Genomic DNA, 21,202 nt, shown 5'->3' on the forward strand with positions numbered 1-21,202 from the left:
TTAGAACATCACAAATGACTTAACCACTTGCATAGCTCAGTTCCTCCATTTCCTTCTATCTTAAGATAGAATCTTAAGCTTGAGCTATCTTATCTTGAGCTATCTTCTAGCTCAAGTAAGGCTTCAAAAGAAATAGGGGTCTGCCCTATTTATATGCCTGGTGCCATATGGACAGTCACATTTTAGAGAGAACATCTGCTGCCCAAGAGCAGCTCTGAAAATACTGCCCAGGAGGATGTGAGCTTTTAGCACATTCAGCATTCATCCTGTGACCCTCGGGTGACAGCTCCAGGTATCTCCTTACCTGACCCCAAAGCCCTGGTCCCAGCGCCATCTCCAACCAGAGCACTTAAAAAACCATCTGCATGCCAGCTCTCCTCCTGCCCCTCTTGTGATGCCATCAGCTGTGTGCTGAACAGAGTGAAGAATGAATCGCTCAAAACTTGCCTGTAGCTTTTCCACACAGGCTTGGAGGTGTGATTTAAACGCCAGGCTTAGAAGCACATGAATTTTTTTACAGAGTTTAAACAACCAGGCCTTTGCTTCAATTTGCATCATCAAGCAGAATGGAAAATAAGAAAGGATTATGTGACATGCAGGATAGTCCCAGCTTTAGCTGTTAGTCCCAGTTAAATGACTGAGAACTAGGAAGGGGGAAGAAAAGCCAATAACCAGAATGAATCAGTATAACCAGCTCCTCCTCTGAGCTCCCTCAGTGCTATAAACAGCTGCTTAACTATTTTTCTGGAGCAAGAGGCCAGTACTCTTAATTAAGAATAAGGTTCTGAGTTCCTGCTCACACCCAGTAACTGGATGTTTGGAAGGAAGGACTGTTTGTGCTTTATCCTGTGGGAAGCTGTTAACGCCCAGTGGTTTCCTCCACATATTCTCCCCTCGCTGACCCCAGAGAGACCACTTCACATGAAAAAGAGTTTTTCTCAACACAGGAATATTCCAGCAGTAAATCCTGAAGCATCCAAGAACTTTATAACTTCACACCTTTGGAATTTGCCAGCACTGCTTCCTGTCTATACTGTTTTGGGTGTTTTTGCACATACTACATGGTGATTTTCAGAATAATTCAGCATGTCATGGTTCATACAGATAGAGCATCCAACTTTAGTTTAATGCATCTATTTTAACTTGGTTTAGTTTAAATTTTCACAAACATCCCAACAGGAGTGCAGATTCCCAAGAATAGGAGTCAAGGGCCACATAAATTCCTTGGTGTGCGAGTAATTCTACTTATTTCCATGAGAGAAAACTCTTCTCAGATCCTGTCTGCCCTAGGCAAGAGTCTCTAAATCTCACTTACCCACAATAGTAGAGTTGACAAATATAACTGTTCTTTTTGCTCTCATGAGCAGTTATTTCCAGATTCGGGATTGGCTGGGCTTCAATCCAGAAAACAAGACTCTTCATGACAATCCCCAAATAACTTCAGAAATTCACAAGAATCGGGAAATATCCAAATTACAAAAGGGGGCAATTCATCCTGCCTGAAGTATTTGGCAGACCAAGCATCCCACATCTCCAGAACATTCAGAGAATCCATCCTTCAGTTTCTGTGAGGTTTCCAGTTGAGTGATACCCTGACAAGCAGTGCTTCATCACAGCTAACCACAATCCATGCAGCAGGCAGGACAGGCTGCTGATCATCCAGCACATTTTACAAATTGCAGCTGCACCCCTCCTGCTGTGATTTATATTGTCATTACAGGCCAACTACACCTCAAGTGTTAAGTCATCCCCCTCCAACACCAGCTAGAGCAGAAGGAGAAAATGCTCTCCCCAAGAAGGTATTCTGACTGAAAGCCTTAGCAGAAAGTTATTTCCAAATGGAAACAGTCGTACTGTGGCCAGCCTGCAGGAAGACTTACTTCTGCATTTGTTTCAAGATGTTTAGAAAACTGATTTAGAAAATCTTTACTCCTAGTGTCTGACTGAAAATCTTATGGTTACCTCAGTAACCAGGTTACACAGTCCAATGCAAGCTCTTGCCCTCAGCAGATCCCAAAATTCCATCATGCTGTACAACACAGCTTGTGGCAAGGCACAATCCACTGCTGCAAGCACATGGATGAGCACTCAGCAAACACATATTGTCATAGATTTGGTGTCCTGGCACATCCCACGGTGAACAATCGAGCCTTTGCCTCTGTTTCTGCATTTATAAAAAGTACAAATAATATCCCGTTCAGAATGGCACACGGATTACCACTTACACTGTAGAGGAATTTGAAGAAGCAGAGTATGTCCACCTTCACATCCTGTCAACACTGTCCTCAAGAACAACAGCCCTTACACAGCTTTGCCAGGTAAAGGCTTTTCATACCTGTGGTTTCAAGAGTGGGATACAAACATTTCCCCATTTCTCATGCAGGCAACGTATTTCAACAGAGCTCCAAGGTGATCCCAGTTATCAGACAATAAAAAATAACCATTGTTGAAGTACTTCAGGTCAGATGGCAAGGAGCAGTTTCCCTGAGTATGAGTATCAGGCATAGTTCTCTGCTGCCTTTCAGGGATGATACCTGGGCCGTTCACAAACACAGACTCACAGGTATGGCAAGAATCTTCCCTTGAGTAACAAAGGAGTTTGCTGGTCGTGCTGCTTCCTTGGCTGGCTCGGTGACAGGGGAGACATTCCCTGAAATCTGTGGGTCAGGAGGTGGGAGCAGTGCCTGGTGCCCCCGTACAGCTGCACTTGTGAGCCAAAACCTGCGCTGAACTCGCCCAGCAGCCCCTCACAGGCAGGATCACCCCAGAGCTCAGCCCCTGAGAGCTGGCTGTGCAAACAGCGTGCAGAACCCCTCCTGGAACTGGCAAACAAACCTCAGGCTTGCCTGGGCAAGCTGGGACAGCCAGCCAGGCTAACAACAGTCTCTGCTCACTTCCCTGAAGAACAAATTAACCTGGGCAGGCATCCAGCTTCCGTAACGTCCAGCTTCCACAGCCCCGGCTGGGCCTTCTGCTGGGATGGAAATGGGATGGATGATTTCCTGTCTGCTTTCCAGCCAGTGCAATCTTATTAAGCACAACTGTTTCCATCAGCCCATTTCAAACGTTCAGACAAAACAATTGCATTGCTGCTGCTGACAGCTCCTGTTACAGCACGGTGCAAACACTTCAGCCAGCTAGGGGAATATTTCTTCCCAGAAGCTGCTGCCTTAGGCAGGCTAACACCTAGGTAAGAACTGCTGTGGCTTAAGCATAGTGCAGAAAAACCTTCAGCAATGTTCCTGAGAAAGGGATGTCCAAGGAAGACCACACTGCTGATCACACAGGAACCTGCTTCCCAAAAGTTCCAAACAAAATTCCTTCCCAAAGGAAGATGGAAAACTTCTGCATCACAGCCACCACAAATTCATCCATTTCCAGCCGCTAATCTTGATTTTTGACTGCATTTTCAGGGAAAGACACCTCTCTTTTTCATGCACTGCTGTTAAGAGCAGCTGCTACAAGCAGCATGCCACTGCATGGCAAGCCTTCAGAATAGCTGAAGGCAAATCCGTGACCTCTTCAGTCATCTCACGGCAGCGAACGCTAAGAAAAAAAGCCGGAAAGTTACACAGCACTGCCAAATTATTCTTCTGAGGAGCTGTCTACATCACAATAAAAAATACATTCTTTGCAGGTAGCAGCTAAAAAAACTAAATATGTTTTAGAAGTGAGGGAGGACAAATGTCTTGAAAATTCTCTAAGCTAGTTGTCTCACAAAATGTATTGATTCACAATAGACTTTCAAGTATTTTTCTTGCATGCTGTAGTCCAATATTATTTCTTTAATGAACTGGATGCAGTTTTGGCAGCAAATCCCAAAGCAAAGAAATTAGGTGGAAAGAAAGGCAAGAAATTGAAACTGTCTTCACAAAGAACTTCATAGTTATTTTAAAAAAAGTTTTATTGAAACTAACAAAAACCATCTACAACCTGAAAATCCTAGTCAACACAAATTATGTATGATTCCTTCTTATTCCCTTATTACTTCTTTTTTTTTGTTGTTGTATGGCAAACCTCAGATGCTCCTTTTACACCCAAAAGTTAACTACAAGTCCCCCTGCCATTGAATAACTCCCTGAAAATCCCTTTTTGGTGGGAGTCACATTAGTTCTCGTGACATACAATCAAATCAGAGTTCAGATAATTGTGGCAGCTGTTTTTCAGTCCCTTCTTGGCACCCCCAAGTCACACACAGGGGATCACCTATAGCCAGCCCTGTGTTAATAGAAACAGTCAACAACAGGGTTATTTTTAAAATTCCAACTCATGTATCATTCAGTGATTTTTGTGTCACCATTTCAATATTTGGAGTGCCATTTTTTCTCAAAAACAGAAAATGAAGCTCATATAAACTGCTGGCACACTGTCTGCCTGGAGCCTGAGTGAATTGTGAAGAGTCAGGGTTGAAAACTGGGAACTGTGGAGTGGAACTGCTGAAAATAGCAATTGGCTACTTTGGAGTTTCTACAAGGTATGTGTTTGCTATGTATGACTGCCTCCATAAACAGGTGTCAGCTTCATCCAATTTAGTCAAAGACATGAAAACAACCCCTTCTCAGTAGTGTTAGAATGCAGGAGTATCTCACAAAAAAAATTTAAGTGTACTGAATTTGCATTGAATTTGACTGATTAACAGTTGTTTCTGATGTTGGCACAGTTGTATTTTGTATGACAAAAATTTTCTGCCCTATTACAAAAGGGGCTTTTCAAAAATCAGAACAAAAAGAGCTCCCCCAGGGAAAAATCTGGTAACTTATGAGAGTGAGATGGGTTAAGCAGTAAGAGATCTCTAAAGGGAAAGAAACTTAATTTATCAAGCTCAGAAACAGAGATTGAAGCAATCAAGGTACAAGATGATGGCAACCTGAAAGAAAGCATTAGTTCAAGGAATGGAAAATAAAATTGCTCAGGTATTATAAAGAAATAACACATTGCTCAGAAAAAAGCCAATTTGCAAAGTAGAAGAAAAAGTGCAGGATTAAATGCTGGGCCCAAATAATGGCTTTAATAATGAAGGGCAACATTGAGTCATTAGCATTCAGTGTAATATTACATTTCAAAATCAAAGCCACCGGTAGCAGCAGCCAGAGACATGATATGTGTAACACAATCTGGTTGTTAAAAATACAGGAGCGCACCACACTGCCTTTGGCCAGGTCTGAGGCTCCACTGGAGTCAGGTTATGCACACACAGAAAGATGGTGTCCTTTTTAAACACATTTGTGAACCCAGCCAAATAGACCAAAGCAAACTTCAGTGGAGAAAAAAAACACTTCAGATTATGTATTTTGGATATGGTGCAAATAATAACGCCAGCCAGAGGAGTATAACCAATGAGGGAATCTTCTCTCAGGTGCTCAGAACAAGAAGTTCCAGTTTTACCCTCCTAGAGGAGATGCCAAGGCATTTCATTACCTGAAAGGGCTCCTTTTGCATTTGTATATTGTCACCCTGTTCTTTTAAAGTTTTTCTAAGCTTTTTGATGTTTACATTTTGTAAGGGAATTTTTAATGCATTTTTAATGTAGATAATGATTGTTTTGTATTTCTTTTTAAAGGAGAATTGATGAACTATTAGTTTAACTAGTGTAATTAGAGAAGTAGCAATTTTATTTTTTAATTCACAATCGCTTTTAAAATTCTATGAATATCAAAGTCCAAAAAGAAATGTACCTTTTTTACCTTAAACATCTCAGCATGTATCGTTCATTTCGTGTCATATTGCATTTGTGTATCTCTTTTCTGTGCAGCACACCGTGGATGAAGTATTCTCCTTAATGGGGGGGTTTAATCTAAATGACCCCTCCTGCTCTCCCTTCAGCACCCAGAATAAATCTGTTCCATCCTCCTCCTTGCACAGCTATGCACTTCACATCTGTCTCTTCTCTTTCAAAGGCCTAAAAAAAGGCACAGGTGAGAAGAGAAGAGAAGAGAAGAGAAGAGAAGAGAAGAGAAGAGAAGAGAAGAGAAGAGAAGAGAAGAGAAGAGAAGAGAAGAGAAGAGAAGAGAAGAGAAGAGAAGAGAAGAGAAGAGAAGAGAAGAGAAGAGAAGAGAAGAGAAGAGAAGAGAAGAGAAGAGAAGAGAAGAGAAGAGAAGAAGAGAAAAGAGAAAGAGGCAGAGAAGAGAAGAGAAGAAGGTAATTCTGCCTTTTGTGATTTAAGCCACATTAACAAAAGGACAGTTTACTGATTATGGTTATACTCAGTGATTCCTGTTCTGCTTGTACTTTTGTCTAGCTCCAGCAGGAAAGCAGAAGCTGTCAGGAAATTGGTGAGTCAGCATGCTGCTGCTGTTTGTCTTAGCTGTGAGGCATTGATTTTTATCCTGATGCTTTGATACAGGGTCACAGGTATCCGAACTAAAATCTTTACTGAGAGCAAGAGGGTCACGGCAGCAAGAGCTGTTAGATTAAACAAAAAAGTCGATTCTGTTCTTACAGTACTTTTTTTGGACGTTTAAATTTTCTCAGACAGTTGAGAGGAAAAAATACGAGCCACACTTTTCTATTAAGGAAAAAAAAAAAAAAAAAAAAGAATGACCAGTGCGATGATTTTCACAAAATCTTCAAAAGTTGCTGAATATTTCACTGTTATCAGGTATCTTATATGTGTGTGTAATTAAAACTAGAACTAAGGCTAACATGTAGAGTAACTCCAACATATGGAAGAAGCAGCACTTTTAAAAGCAAGCAGCACTTGTTCAGAAGCAAGGTCCCTTTCAATAGATCTGAAATAAGCATGAAGTCACCATGCATTTTCAAACTCTAAGTGATTCTATTTGGCAGAAAAATCTCAAATCACCTTGTTAGTACTTAGGATTAAGCAAAAGGAAATTTAGTCTGTTTTAAAAACAAAAATGCAAAGGCTGCTCAGGAAGCCCTGAGGTTTCCCCCTCATGTAGAACAGCTCCATAAAAGTCATCACAGTATTTCAATCTGCAGTGAGGTGTAATCAAAGAATCTCTGCTTAATAGGATGGAGATTAGTTATGAAATAAAACACAAGTCAGACCATAAAAAGTTAATTGCAAATAACTGTTTTCTTGTTTAAATTGGCAGGAAATTCTGAAATATTTCCTCTAGAAAAACATAGGTGAGTTACAGTGTAGAATTTACCACTAAAAGGCTGGAAGGAAGGTAAAAACAGAGCCAAGCAGTAACAACAAGTGAAGCAAAGTGACCCCAAGTGACTGAGCAGGAAAGTCTGTACACTAACATGAAAATCTGAGATTTATGGCCAAGGCTGGCTTTAAGACAGACCCCTAAAGACTCTTTAGGTTGAAATGAAGGCACAGACCTGAAGTCTGAAATTAATATAACACCAGGTGCTATTTACTATAAATTTTTAAGAGGCTTTGAGATACACAGGTGAAAGAATGCTATAATTAGAACTGCTAGGATATAATTAGTACTGCTAAAAAGTTCAGGTTACAGCTAAAGGTGGACGAGGGGACGTTCTTAACCCTTTCTGGACACACCACTGAAAAAGAGATACCATAGAATATCTCATCTCCTTAGCCTTATTCAGCAGTTTGTAGGGATGAAAGACACCCAGTGTTGGTTTTAGTTTTCATAGAGACAGGGTAACTGAGAGGTGTTACAAAAGATTTTATTCTATTATCTGTCTCGATGAAGAGTGAGACATGAGAGATGGTTTGCTAGATACTCCCATTGTAAGGAGAGCCATACTATCAGAAGCTAACTTATTTCTTGGTTACAATACCTTATAAATGTTTTCCAGCTTATTAGCTTTTACTACACAGTACTACTATGACTTTACAAATCCATTTCTCACAATCCAGAACGGCGTCCTGTACTTCTGCACTACTAAGCACGGCAATGACACAGACTGACACCATTGGTTAAATGCAGAAATTTAACTAAACCCTATTATGTTTTTCCCCTGATGAGCTCTCCCTGTGTGGACCTTTCCTGCAAAGCCTTTTCCGACCCCCGAGAGATGCCAGGCTGCAGCAGACACGCACAGGGAAACGGCTCCTCCTTTGGCAGCAGCACACAGGACTTGTGGAGCATCCTGCTCCCATCTCAGACCTGACTGCTGCAGCACAGGGGTGGAGAAGGCTCTGTGTGCCTTCGTGACAATCACCTCCAAAGGACTCTTCAGAGACGTTCTCAAGCCTGCATTTCCTGCAGAGTGCTCTGTTACGGAAACAGAAGGGGGAACAGAACTACATCAAACAGTGATTACAGAAGCTCTGTGGCCTTAAGTGGGTATATTTCCTCATCAGTCTATTTCAATTCCTTTACATCAAGCTTTGTTTGTCTGCTTTTAAGGTCAACCATCACTGGCAAAACAAGTAAATTTCTAATGGGCTACTTCAGCTCTGTGTTCTTCCTGTAGTACTTTGTTTATTCTCCAAAGACTGTAACATTTCAGTTTATGAAGGTCTTTGCTTCTGATGTATAAATATCATTCCCTTCTTTCCACAGCAAGTGAAATTTCATTAAAAAATCTTGACTTGGTAGCTATCACAATTGTGAATATTAGGAATTAAAGACCATACTTTATTGGAAATAAACTGCACACACTGGAACAATGCTTCATCTTTGCTTGGCAAAGCACAATTTCAGTCAATAACAGAAAATTCCTCTCTGTTCTTGTACTTGGTGGAAATAAAAGCATAAGCAAGTTTTGTGGAGTTAGACTATGTCACTCTGGCTTTCTAAAGCAAGCACAAACCCAAATGTTCACTGACAAAATGTTGCCTCTTTAAAGCATTACTACCACAAATTTCGTAAAATTGCCTCCAAATATTTGGAAGTTTAAAATAAAAGAGACATAAACCAGAGATTTTGGTTCTCTGACTGGCTGAAGGCAATTGTCCATGCTGCTTTCCCACTTCCCAAGATTTACAAAAGGCATAATCTCTACAAGACAGCAGGGAGACTCTGAATGGATGTCATGGGTTTGGTTAGACAGGTGTTTCTAAGCAAACTTAAAATCAGGTGTGTTCTCTCATTACTCTTTGCCTCTGGGTCAAAGTCACTAGAAGAGCACAGCCACAACCCCTCTTGATTAGCTTTATCTTGATTTTTCTGGAGCTCTGCTGTTCCTTGCTGTGAGTAACATCTGGGGTAGGAACATCCTGGCAAGGAGTCACCGAGGGCTCTGGAGCCAGCCACAAGTGTGGGCACGGTGCACAAACATGACTCAGGTAAGGCACATCAATCTCACCTGTGAAATGAACTGATGAGGAAGTTTTCTTAAACAACCCCAGCCCTGCATATCCTGAATTACTTTCCTGAATTACTCTCCTTCCTAGAAGGAGCAGAGGCCCAGGGAGAGGGCAGCGTTGCAATCGCCTCCAGCTGTAACTTCATCCTCTCTAGCAGCGCTTTCTCCAGGGGTAACACGACCTCGTCCAGCTCACATTCTCATGTCCAACTCAAGATATCCAACCCCAGCCTCCTGCAGGGAAGAGTCCTCACCACACTGCCCTCCCCAGCCACACCAGGTAATTCTGCAGCTGTTCCACCAGGCAACATCAAATTCTTCATGCTGTTTTTTACCTAAAGCTTCTACAGCACTAGTGAAATCCATATTCCTTCCATCAAAGATTTCTTCCTGTGAAGCGTAAAGCTGACCCAAGGGCGTTGCTGGAGATCATACTGGGTTTTCATTTCTTGATGAGTGTCCTCCATCTCACACCGAGAAACCAGGAGCCTTCTGCAGAGCCCAGAAAACTGGGCTTGGCATTGCTGGGGCCAAGAAGGGTCACACAAAACGTTACCAACTCTAATAGCTGAGTAATTAACCCCCAAAAAATGCCTGTGCTAGCATGGTGGAACCCATGTGCATCTACAGGACCAGTCCTTAATGACTCTCCTCATAATGGGAGTATCTAGCAAACCATCCAGTTCAGTTGTTAATAAAATTCAAGCCAGCTCTTCCAAAGTAATTATTTCAAAATTGTAAAAACAAACAAAAAAAAAAAAATAAACAAATGAGAAAAAATGAGAAAAACAACAGAAAAAATTATCCAAGGGTTGCTTCCAAATACTGTACACTTTTATATAGAGAGCAGGAAATGATAACTAGAAAAAGGCAAAATCTGACATTTAGGCAAAGAGTGTTTGCAAACTTATAAACAAGAAAAACAAAATTACTATGTTGTGATGCAACTTTTGTTGAAAGATTAATGAAAAACTGCCAAATGTCTCATTTTGAAAAATCAGGTCAGGACAAACACACACATCCTTTTGCTTTGTCAACAACAGCAACAAAAACCCAGCAAGAGTAATTAAACCTGACATACCAGCCAAAAGTCTCAAGCTTAGATAAATACAGTACTTCAAACCCAAGGCAGCTATTCGAAGAGTTCCAATTTTTTGGGAACTGTGTCAAATTTAAAGATTTTCACTACAAAACTACTTGGCCCTTTAGAATTGTTTGGCTGTGAAAGACCAGCCTGGCTTTTTGGGTGAGCACAACCAGGTACAAAAAGTTTCCTATCAGACTAGGAGGATTTAAAATATTCTGTGTGATAAGAGGTTTGAGAAATGAACCAGGCTGCTGAAAATAGCTTTATATTGATATTTCTCCACTGGTCTTTATGACAAACAAGTCTGAGTTGAACTGGTGAGTGGAGAAAAATGCCCCTTGCTCCCTGCAGACAGGTATTACTCAACTCCCAGCACACACAGATCCTAAAAGAATGACAAGCCCAAGCTTTTAAAAAGTACTAATATTATAAAAATGATTTGGTAAGGCTTTTCACTCTCAAACAGTTGGTTTCTTGACAATGTGTTTTTGCAGCTCACAAGCACACATATAATAAAAACCTCATCAAGAACAGATCCCTGCAATGGGACAGATATGTAGTTGGAAGCTGTGAAAGTTCACACTTCAGAAAAATCAAACTAACAAACTGCTGAGCCCTGTTAATTGTTTCTTAAAAAAAAAAAAAAAAAAAAAAAACAAACCAACAACCCAAAACATAAGCTGTAAATAGCTAATCAGAGACTGATTTGCATAACAGCAGGTTTTACTGACCTGCCACGCATTTCTTACATAAAAGTCTGTGGATTACAATTTTTTTTTCTTCCTACTCATATGAAACCTTGAGAAAAAAATACTGAAATCAGAAGCATGCACACACTTCAGTTATTTTTGTCCACAGATGAACTCAGAAACCGAACTCCTATGACAGACTAGCACAGAAACCCGTACAAAAAGCCAAGGCTAAGCTCATTTCTTGAGGCAGCTCATTAAAAAAATAATAAATTAAAAAATGAGCTGGGGGACACAGAGCCAGCCATGCCCAACCAACACTCCACCAGCTCCATGGGCTCTCCCCAGCAACAGGGAGATTCCAGAAATGCAGTTTTAGAGGAGCTGTGTGCCTTGAATCCTCTCCATGTGAATAATGCAGCTCCAGGAGAACACCAGCTCCGAGGCTCTTGTTTTCACCAGGCAGCAGAAACCAACAGGACAGCAACAAAACCTGGGTTGTCTGGGGTTTGTTCAGGGTTTTTTGGGGGGAATAGGAAGGAGGGGAAACACACAGAATTCCTTTGGTGTAATATATTTGTTTTATTGCTTCTGCAGCACGTTAGAGTCGAGTTCACTGATGAAGTGTCCTCCAAGTACAAGTTCAAAACACCCCAGGGCTGGGCTCCTGTTTTGGGAGCAAACAAGGCACTAGTGGGTCAGTTCACAGATTTTTCTAATTCTGGAAGTCAAATTAAAGAAATGAGCTTGTCTTTTGTTGTTTTTTTTTTTTTTCCAGAATCAACTGAAGCAATTTGATCTCCAAAGTTTTCGGTGAAACAAAACTGGAGGGAGCAGTTCAGAGTTTCTGCTTGCAGAAATATCAGCATGGTGACTCAAGGAACGCATTCTAATTTTGCTTCTTTTAAAAAGAGTCTTTTGCAACTGTTATTTATGCCCAGCAGCACAAGGAATGATGAGGCCTCCATTCCCCAAATCATGGAATTTGCCCTCTGCTAAAGCCATGAAGAGAACTGCAGCTAAGTGACTTAACTGATAAGCACAGCCAACTTCAGAGTTCCTTGGAGTCCCAAGTTTTACAACCCTCAAACAAATCAATCTTTCTTTCACTGGCTGTGCATAAAACATAACATTTGCTTCAACAAGTCCAGAAGCCTTTTGAATACAAACCAGGCAAGTCACCAGGAGGGGTGGGAAGGGGGTGAGAACCAGCACTTTTTTGGAGTGCTGACCCATTAGAGCTAACACACCCATCCCTGACACTGCATCAATACACAAAAAAGAAAGAAAGAGAGAAAAAAAACGCAGCCTTTGGCAATCTAGGGCTCCTAATCATTAAGTCTGACACAGAACAACTGAACAATGAAGAAAGTTGAATTGCATTGCAAATTTATGTTCCATGCCCAGGTTATGGAATGCAGTGCAATAGGGCACTGGGCAGCAACAAAACTGCATTCCTTACAGAGGGAACAGCTTGAACCTCATGATTTGTGCATGTGGGCAATACTGAGTGACCTTCATGCCTTCCAGCATTCACTAGAAGACAGATTTATTTGTAATCACAAGTCAGCTGTTTTGTTTTTGGGGACAAACATATATTTGGAAGAGCAAAGGTTTAAACTCTGTATTAAGCAGCAAATGCAGACGCCAATACATTAGCTTAAAAGCTGAATTTGAAGACTACACTCAAAAATCCAGACTGGATAATATCAGAATCTGAGAGAATGGTTGTTTGCTGCTCCTTTTTCTGTTTCCTTTGAGAGAGATATGTTCATAGTTCAGTTCCATTAGAAAACAGGAGCCTCTCGAGCATATACCTTTCCTAAAAAGATGTCCCGTTTCAACATAAGAGATCCAACACTCACAATGGACAAACAAAGTGATACTGCTCTTACTGTAATGGACATAATACAAGACTATCTGTATTTTAATAAAGAAAACCCATCAAATGCTTATTTTAAACCAGCACTGCCTGTCTCTTATTTGCAATTTTCTTGGACATGAAATAAACCACGTTTTGGATAAGGTGCCAGCTGAACTGGAGCGCAGATCCTAGGACAGTATTATTAAAATAGCCAGCAGCTGGCCGCACTAAAACCATCCCCAGGATACAATGATCATAAATTTTGTTTCATTTAACAGTCCAAGGTGATAAACCATAGATTATCTAAAGCTTCCACATCACAGTCCTTGAACTCCTGGAAAAGAAGTTCTAACTCAGATTTAAAGGAAGTCAAGAAACAACACTCGGCACAACTATTTCTTGATTTGCAGAGACATGAGGGAATGGGACAGGATTAATGATTGTTCCTGCACATCCAAAATTCAAGACAATTAAGAAGCATGTAGAAGCATACAGTTCCTGATGTCCCAAAGCAAATGGCAAGGAAAATCTTATTTACAAGCATGTGAAATAAAGCAACAGACTTTTGATTCTCAACTTCCTACAAGTTGCTGTAAGGAATTTAATTGCTACCTCACAACCTGACGCGCCCTTTTCTCAAGTACCTGTACAAAAAAATCCAGCTGCTGAATAAAGTTGAATACCAAACACGTAACAGATTTTCATACAAAACTGACAATGGAAGCGCACAAGGCTCTGAGACAATGCATAAACCCACACAGGTCTTTATATAAGGTTAATGGTTTGCTAGGCAAGTGCCAAGGTTCACAAAACGGGTAATTTTTGTTTCTTTTTTTAAATCAGGTTTGAACTCTGCACATTTTTCCTAACCGCACTTCACAAAAATCTCAGCAGCAACCTAGATGGGCAAAGGATATTTTACTCTGAGGTGTTCTCAAACACCTTATTAATAAGAGAGCACAGGAAAGCCTCAACCCTTCAGTTATATACTTCAGTTTGCTGGGTCAGGCAGCACACAGCAGTCTGAGCATACTTGGATGACTAACACTGAAACAGGCTGAAAACAGCAGCAATCATGACAGAGACAATAAAGAACCCAGCAACTGCACACAGCTCCAAGGGAAGAAATATCATTAAGAATCGCTTTAAAAAAACGCAGGGAAAACATAGATATGATGCCCAAACGTGCTTCCTAAAAGGCCACTTTCCATTAAAGGGATTATGTATGATATTAACAACACATCTATAAATAAAGTATATGGCATAAGCAAATATTAGCATAAGATCTTGAATGAAACTTTAAGGCAAACAGATTACAAAGTGTTGTAGCAGAAGGACGAATACGTTAGAGGAACGTGCATAGTTCCTAAAATAGTGATAATTTTTAAAAATAGTGATAATTTTAAAAACTGTCTGTGAAATGAAAGGCAGCAGTATACTGAGCTAAAATAACACAATCTTATGGAGATCTTCATATACACCACTGTCTTTACTACAGTGCTTCAAATAGAAAATTCCTCTTATAAGCTTATAATTCATGACGAGACCAAGGCAGAGGAATAATGGGCTAACAGGGCAGAAACAGACGGGGTGCTCCACAGGGATGCACCGAGGGTGCTTTAGGATGGCTCTCCCTCTCTCCTAGGGCACACAGGAAGGACACTCAAGGAACAAGTACAGGGTAGCTGCTTTCCCCAACCCACTCTGCCGTGGAGATCAACAGCAAGGAACATAAAATGGGGGTGTTAGGAGTGTTTTCTGCAATGTGCAAAAAACCGTGGGGAGTAAACCGAGGAGGGAAGCATGAGCACTGCTGGGCTCGTGTGCCTCTCCTCGGCTGCACTGGAGAACAATTTCAGCTGGAGGAAAAGGGTCGGGGCAAAGCTGGTTACAAAGACAAGCTTGAGATAAGGGTGAGGTATAAAGGGTTCATAGAAGGTGGCAAGTGATGTCTGAGGTAAAGGCTAAGCGTTTAAAAGAGAGAGTAACCAGCACAAAGATGCTCTCGGTAAAGGGTGCACAGAGGCTGCCGGAGCAGACCACGGGCTTGAGGGCGCAGCGTGCGAGGTGCGTGGGAGGCAAAGAGCAGGAAATTTGCAGGAGGAAGGCGCAGGGCACAGCCTGGAGGACGGGAGGGGAGGACAGGTGAAGCAGCCGAGGAAAGGCTCGGGGCAGGTTGAGGCACGGCACGCCGGCAGCGCACGGCAGGGGGCTCGGCAGGGGCAGGCCGGGCGCCTGAGGCGGCGGGAGCGGGGGCAGCGCGGCGGGCAGGGCTCGGCCCAGGGCCGGTGCCTACCTGGGCGTCTTGGCCGCGGCGCTCTCCCGGCGGTCCAGCACCCCGGGCACGCAGTTGGTGAGCTCGGTCCAGTCGGCATGCAGCCCGCAGCTCCAGCCCGTGGAGAAGCGAGAGAAGAGCCAGGTCTCCCTGCGGTTGGGCCGGTAGCAGGTGCACTTCTTCTGCCCGGGCCGGCAGTCGCACGGCACCTCCAGCCGCACGTTCTGCACCAGGTGGCGGCCGAAGGTTGTGCCGCCGGTCTTCTGGATGTGCAGAAAGACGATCACGTCCTCGCCCTTCATGTCGAACGCGAGCTCCCGTTCCAGCTCCCGCACGGGGAAGTAATACTTCTTCACGTAGTGCGGGTCCGGCGTGGGAAAGAGGTCCAGCTCCTCCGAGTAGGAGCGGCCGCTGGGGGAACCCAGGCTCAGCCCCGGCCCCACGTACTGGTACAGGATAAGCATGAAGCACACCGAGACGGCCACGATCAGCAAGAACTTGCTGGTCCTCTCAACCATGGTCCTTCCCGCACGCTTCATATGTCACCATCTCCCGGGGCTGCCGGCGATGGGCAGACTGCGGCGCTGCCGGGGGGTGGGCGGCGGAGCTTCAGCGTCTGTGCCAGCCGCCTCCCCCCGCTGCTCCCCGGAGCAGAGCCTTCCCCGGGGGCGGCGGGGCCGCTGCCTGGGTCGCCTCGGCTCGCCGCCGTGCCCGCCCGCCCCGCCGCGGGCAGCGCCGGGAGCGGGGCAGGGGCAGCCCGCAGCCAGCCGCTCCGGAGGCGCCGCGGCACAGCGGCAAACTTGCGAGAGAGAGAGAGAGAGAGACAGAGAGAGGGGCAGGAGGGGGGCGGAGAGGCACCGAAAGGCAAGAACCAGCCTCCTCCCGCCCGCCCTCCCTTCCCCGCGCTTCAGGAAGCCACCCCCATTCCGGCGCTGCCTCCGCCGTGCCCCAGCCCCCGCGGCACCGGCGCGGCTGTGCCCGCCCCCGCCGCCGGCTGCGCCCGGGCTCGGCTCCGCTCGGCTCGGCTCCTCTCCTCTCGGCTCGGCTCGGCTGGGCCGGCAGCGAGCGCTTCCTGGCCGCGCCGCCCCGCCCGGCATGCACAGCGCCGCCCGCGCCGCCCCGCGCCCGCGGCCACGCTCCGACCGGCGGCGGCCCCGCCCGAGCCCCAGCCCCAGCCCGCTCCGCGCCCCAGCCCCGGCCCGAGCCCCAGCCCGCTCCGCTCCCCGGCCCCAGCCCCGGCCCGAGCCCCAGCCCGCTCCGCTCCCCGGCCCCAGCCCCAGCCCGCTCCGCTCCCCGGCCCCGCTCCGGGCACCCTCCCCGCGCCCGAGATCCCCAGCACGGCAGACCCAGTGGGCTGCGCCTCCCCGAAGCACTCGGCTCTTTATGTGCCGCCTTAAAATGAATCCCGAGAAGCGGAGCTGGCGCTCCTCGGGGCTAGGTTTGTGCTCCCGCTTTGAGGCAATTTGCATGGGAGTAGGAGTGGGGCTTGCCGCGGGTCTGCTCCCGCCACAAGGGCCACCGCAAGCCGCTGGTTGCGATGTCGCGACTGGATGGAAGAGGAAAATGCTCCGGCCACACACGGGGTGATGATGGCTGTGAGCTGGAAGAAGCCTGGGCACACCATCAGCCACAAACGTGTGAATAATAAGAATATACTACTAGGTGAAGCTGAGGCGAAAATCGGCGGGGGTGTTATTTATAGCAAACTTTCCCAGCGAAATGCTTTGTGCTGCTCGGTCAGGCACACTCCATCCGGCAGCGGGGCTGCTGCAGGGTTGGTTTGTCATCTTCAGTCCCCCAAAACGCAGCAAAGCCTTTGGGAAGTGCCCGGCACGGAGCCGGCTTAGAGCGATCCCCTTCTTGGCAGGGGAAGATGCTGAAGATGCTGAAGATGCTGCGGGATCGGGACCCGCAGAGCCCGCACGATCTGCCCGCAGCCGGGCATCCCTTACCGGCACTTCCACCAAGTGCCCAGGGAACCCCTGGAAAGCGCCATCTGGGGCCTCTCTGAGGGCAAAGGGAGGATGAAGCATGGCCCTATGGCAAAGAGTGGGGTTAAAATGTAGTGGCAGTCATGCTGCCACCTCATCGAGACCCGAGTTATTGTCTGTGCAGAATAAATTATACGGCAATTGTTAATTTCTAGAAAAAAAAAAAAAAAGTCTGACTGAAATGGACTGTTCTCCTGTCATTACTGCTGTTGGAGAAAGTTTCCTTAAATTTCTGGTGCTTTTTAAAAATAGAAGTTGCAGTTAGATTTTAGTTCTCTGGCACTGAAATATTCCATCAGGTTACATTTTTTAAATGCAAGTTTTAGGTTACATTTTAATCCAAATCAGGTTACATTTTAATCCAAATGCTTTATGTAAATGTAAAGGAATTCATGCCGAGGGGTCATTGTTAAACACTGGGTCAATTTTATAATGGCCAAGGAGGAAATGAGATCCTGCATTTTCATTTGAACACCCTGACAGATAAATCTGCTACATTTTGAGATGGCTGCATTATTTACAAGTTATGGAGCCCCAGTGAGTTATGCAGTTCTTCCCAAACAAGTAACAATAAAATGTTTATAGGACCCAAAAGCATCATATGTTGTGTTCAAACCATTCATTCTGTTTGATATTTTCCTCTTAAAAGTCTGCTTCTGATTCTCCTCTTCTCTTGTAGGTTAGTTGCTCCAAAAACAATGATGTCATTCTTAAGCACAGAGTTCAGCTACGTCGAGAAGCAGAGCACAAACCTAATTTACAGGTTTGAAATTTATATTGTGATTTGGGAAATACAATATGTTTACATACATGGTTGCATTATACATTGCAGCATAAAAATCACATAGCAGATTTTTTGATTGCAATGTGTTTGCCTACAGTTCTAAACATGTAAGTATTTAAAAATGCCAGAACTGTGGTGAAATCAGCCATTAATTTCCAGTTACATGAGCAATTGTTAATGAATTGTTTTAAACTCTTAATATATACAATATTTTAACCTTTTTGTTAATTATAAAGATGGAGATATTTCATTACAAATTTATATTTTTGGTAAATATAGTGCCTGTTAGTTTGTGACATAACAAACTAAAACTCAATCCATCTAAGATAAACAGACCACAAAGGAAAATACAGAGTTATGGCTGAAAATGTGCTGTTTTCTTTACTGCAGCACTTTCACCTAAAAGTAGGGGGTTGGGGAACATGCTGGAAAAATAGGGAAGGCCTGTACCCTTCTGATTTACACTTACACAATTATTAATGCTTTTATTTTTATGAAGTGTTTTGGAATCCTTCCCTGATAATTCTATATGCTGCTCTGAAATGCTGGTGTTTTAAAAGATCTTACAGGTGTGACTCACCTGAAATGATCACTTAAGCAAATACCTAATCTCTGCTTATACTCAAAATTCCACTGAAGACAATGATAGAATAGTTTTTCACTGCATGAGGGGTTACACATCAGGTACCATGGCAGTGCTGGTTTAGATCAGTGCTAATTTAGATTAGCAGGATTTAGAGAAGATCCGAGTAAAGTTAGAATAAGAAGGCTGACACTTTCCCTGGCTCCTGCATTGAAAACAACAATGTAAAGAGATGAGAAATCTGACAAATGCAAGTTGTTCCTGCTGCCTCCTGTTCCATATTCTAACTCCCTGTTTGTCCTCTGAATTTACCTCCACCGTGAATTTAATGATTTGTCCATCTTTCCAAGCTGAATCTTCCACTCCCAGGCCAGACCTCCCTAGGCTTTCCTACGTCTTCTCTGGAATTCACCACCACCCTAGGTCTGAGTTGCTCTGAAGCAAAGCTCAGTTTCCTGTGAAGCAGTGAGACTGACAATCTGCAATCATCAAGATCCCTACAATCGAAATTTTTATGGAAAATGCATTTTGGGTGAAAGTTGTATTTTTATCTCTAACCTGTGGACTAGAGGAGCTGCATTTCAGATTTTCTCTCCGCATTCTCCTAGGCAAATGCAAAGAGAAGATCCCCCACCATGGCCCACTGAAAAAGTTCTCTGTCATTTTAGTGTCCATCTAATCCTTCCACTCCAGAACTGTGCCACACTGAGCAGAACCCTCTTGCACAAGCAAAGTGAAATATTATGTTTGACACTTTTGTAGGAATCCAGTTGATCTTGGAGGATAAGCTACATTGATTTTCAGTGAATTTCACATGACTGAGTTCCTTCAGGTAGATTTGAAAGGTATTTTTGTACACACTTACCTGTGCTTGTGAAGGAACTAACTTTGAATTCTCACTACAAATTAATTCAGAATGAGGTCAGGCTTAGGTAACTACCTAAGTTACCTAAGCTTGGTCTACACTCAGCCTCTTTCCTGGCTTTCCTAGCTAGGTAAGCCAGCACTCATGATTTATTCATGGTAGGAACTTGCTAGGAGTCAGGCACAAGGATTAGAGATCTTAGAGATAACAATAAATAGACACAAATTTTGAACAGGCAGTTGAAAAGTATTTTATCATTGCTTGCTGCTGGCTATAGGGTGCCTAAATATTTATGTTAAATCTACTAAAATATTCTAATCTAATCCATTAAAATATTTAAATGTGAGTTAACACTGAGGGGAGGACAAACTCGGGTATTTTTGGAGTATGGCTTATCACAGGAAACCTGCCATGAGAAAACAACAGTAAGAAACGTGTGAACCACACACCACCTCTGCCACCACAACCTCAATGAAATACTCATCTCAAAGCTTGATAAATATATAGTGGCTTTAGTAGGCAAGGAAAATCTAACACCTTCTTGACTCAGAAGATACAATAGTTTCCTGTGAACTAGTATAACTTAGTTAATCAAAACATTGCAAAAAAGTCCTCTTTTAACACTTGCAAACCCTAAGAAATACCTCAAGAAATGTATTACCCTTAAATAAAGTTCTACTACTCACTCTAAAGGAAAAAAAAAGTTTGTGTTTACTTTGTTTCCAGAGTATAAACTCTAAATTACCCCAAACAGGTCAAAACAAACCACTTGTTACCTCAATTTAGCTGTTTGAGTTTATAAGCCAGTTCCTTTAGGAAGAGTGGGCATGTGATACTCATTTGCTCTGCTGATGTATGTACACAATATACTCACTGAATGGTGAGGGGTCACAAACCACAGGCTGTAGCCCTTCACCTGTAATATCAAAATTCAGACCCCCAGCAAAGTGCACAACCCTTGTTTTTCTGATATAAACTGGTTTTCCTGTCCACTGCTGCTGCAGCGTCAGTAGCACTTACCAGCCCTGCACATTTGCACAGAGTGGCAGCACTCACACATCATTTTCCTGTGATAATTGTACTCCTAGTTGGAAACCTGGAGCAGTTTGTAAACTCCACTATAAATATTCCCCTGCTAGGCTAGCCGCAACCCCAGAGATTCTTCACAGCCAGCGAGGGGATCACTGATCCCTGAGTACAGCACGGCTCCACTTAATTAAGGGAAGGAGGTATTGAATGATGCCAAAATCTGTTAGTCTCAGCAAACCTGGTTCTGATTTCAGGCTTTTGTACTGCTTTTGGGGACCACTGGAAAGTTTTGCTGTTTGAGAGGTACCAAAGACAGTCTTGGAAAACTTGGCAGAAGCCAAAGCAGTGAAGGCACTGGCAGCTGTCCTAAAAGAAGGAACTTCATCAGCTACAGAGATCAAATATGTGTTTTCAAACTACCTTCACAGTATTTATGATCTAATCCTCCTCCCTCATCTCACATGGCTGCCACGGATGTATACACGTCACTGTACTGGGCTGTGAGATAAGTGTATATTCCATTGTCACCTGTCAGAGCTGGGGCAGTTCTCTGCTGTCCCTGGGGCAGTTTTTCCTTTCTCTCTCCCACAGCCAACCCTCCCTGCAGGAGATCTCTGCTGTCCATGGCCACTGAGTGTCCCTGCAGGGCTGAGCCAATCCCAGCATCCCATGGGGAGATGCTCCGCCCAGGGGAGGAGCCAAGCATTCCTGCCTGGATCCAATCTGGGCCTGGCACAGCACAGCAGCCTTTGCCCCCTGCACTGCCAGAGGAGCAGCTTTCTGCTGCCCTGCATGGCCAGAGGGAGCCCAGGCCCATCTGCAGCAGCCCTGGAGCTGCAG

At 44.0% G+C, this 21,202-nt stretch overlaps 1 protein-coding gene across 1 annotated transcript in view; it reads right to left on the minus strand.

The window, feature by feature from the left end:
• The window catches only part of HS6ST1 (heparan sulfate 6-O-sulfotransferase 1), a 193,047-nt gene extending 177,278 nt beyond the window's left edge, over nucleotides 1–15,769 (minus strand). The window contains exon 1 of the mRNA XM_063166462.1: nucleotides 15,132–15,769. Coding sequence (XP_063022532.1) covers nucleotides 15,132–15,649 — 518 coding nt within the window. The 5' untranslated portion in view covers nucleotides 15,650–15,769. The remainder of the gene's footprint in view (nucleotides 1–15,131) is intronic.
• Between the last annotated feature and the right edge of the window lie 5,433 nt (nucleotides 15,770–21,202).

This window comes from Melospiza melodia, chromosome 12 (genome assembly GCF_035770615.1).
Source record: "Melospiza melodia melodia isolate bMelMel2 chromosome 12, bMelMel2.pri, whole genome shotgun sequence".
NCBI lineage: Eukaryota > Metazoa > Chordata > Aves > Passeriformes > Passerellidae > Melospiza > Melospiza melodia.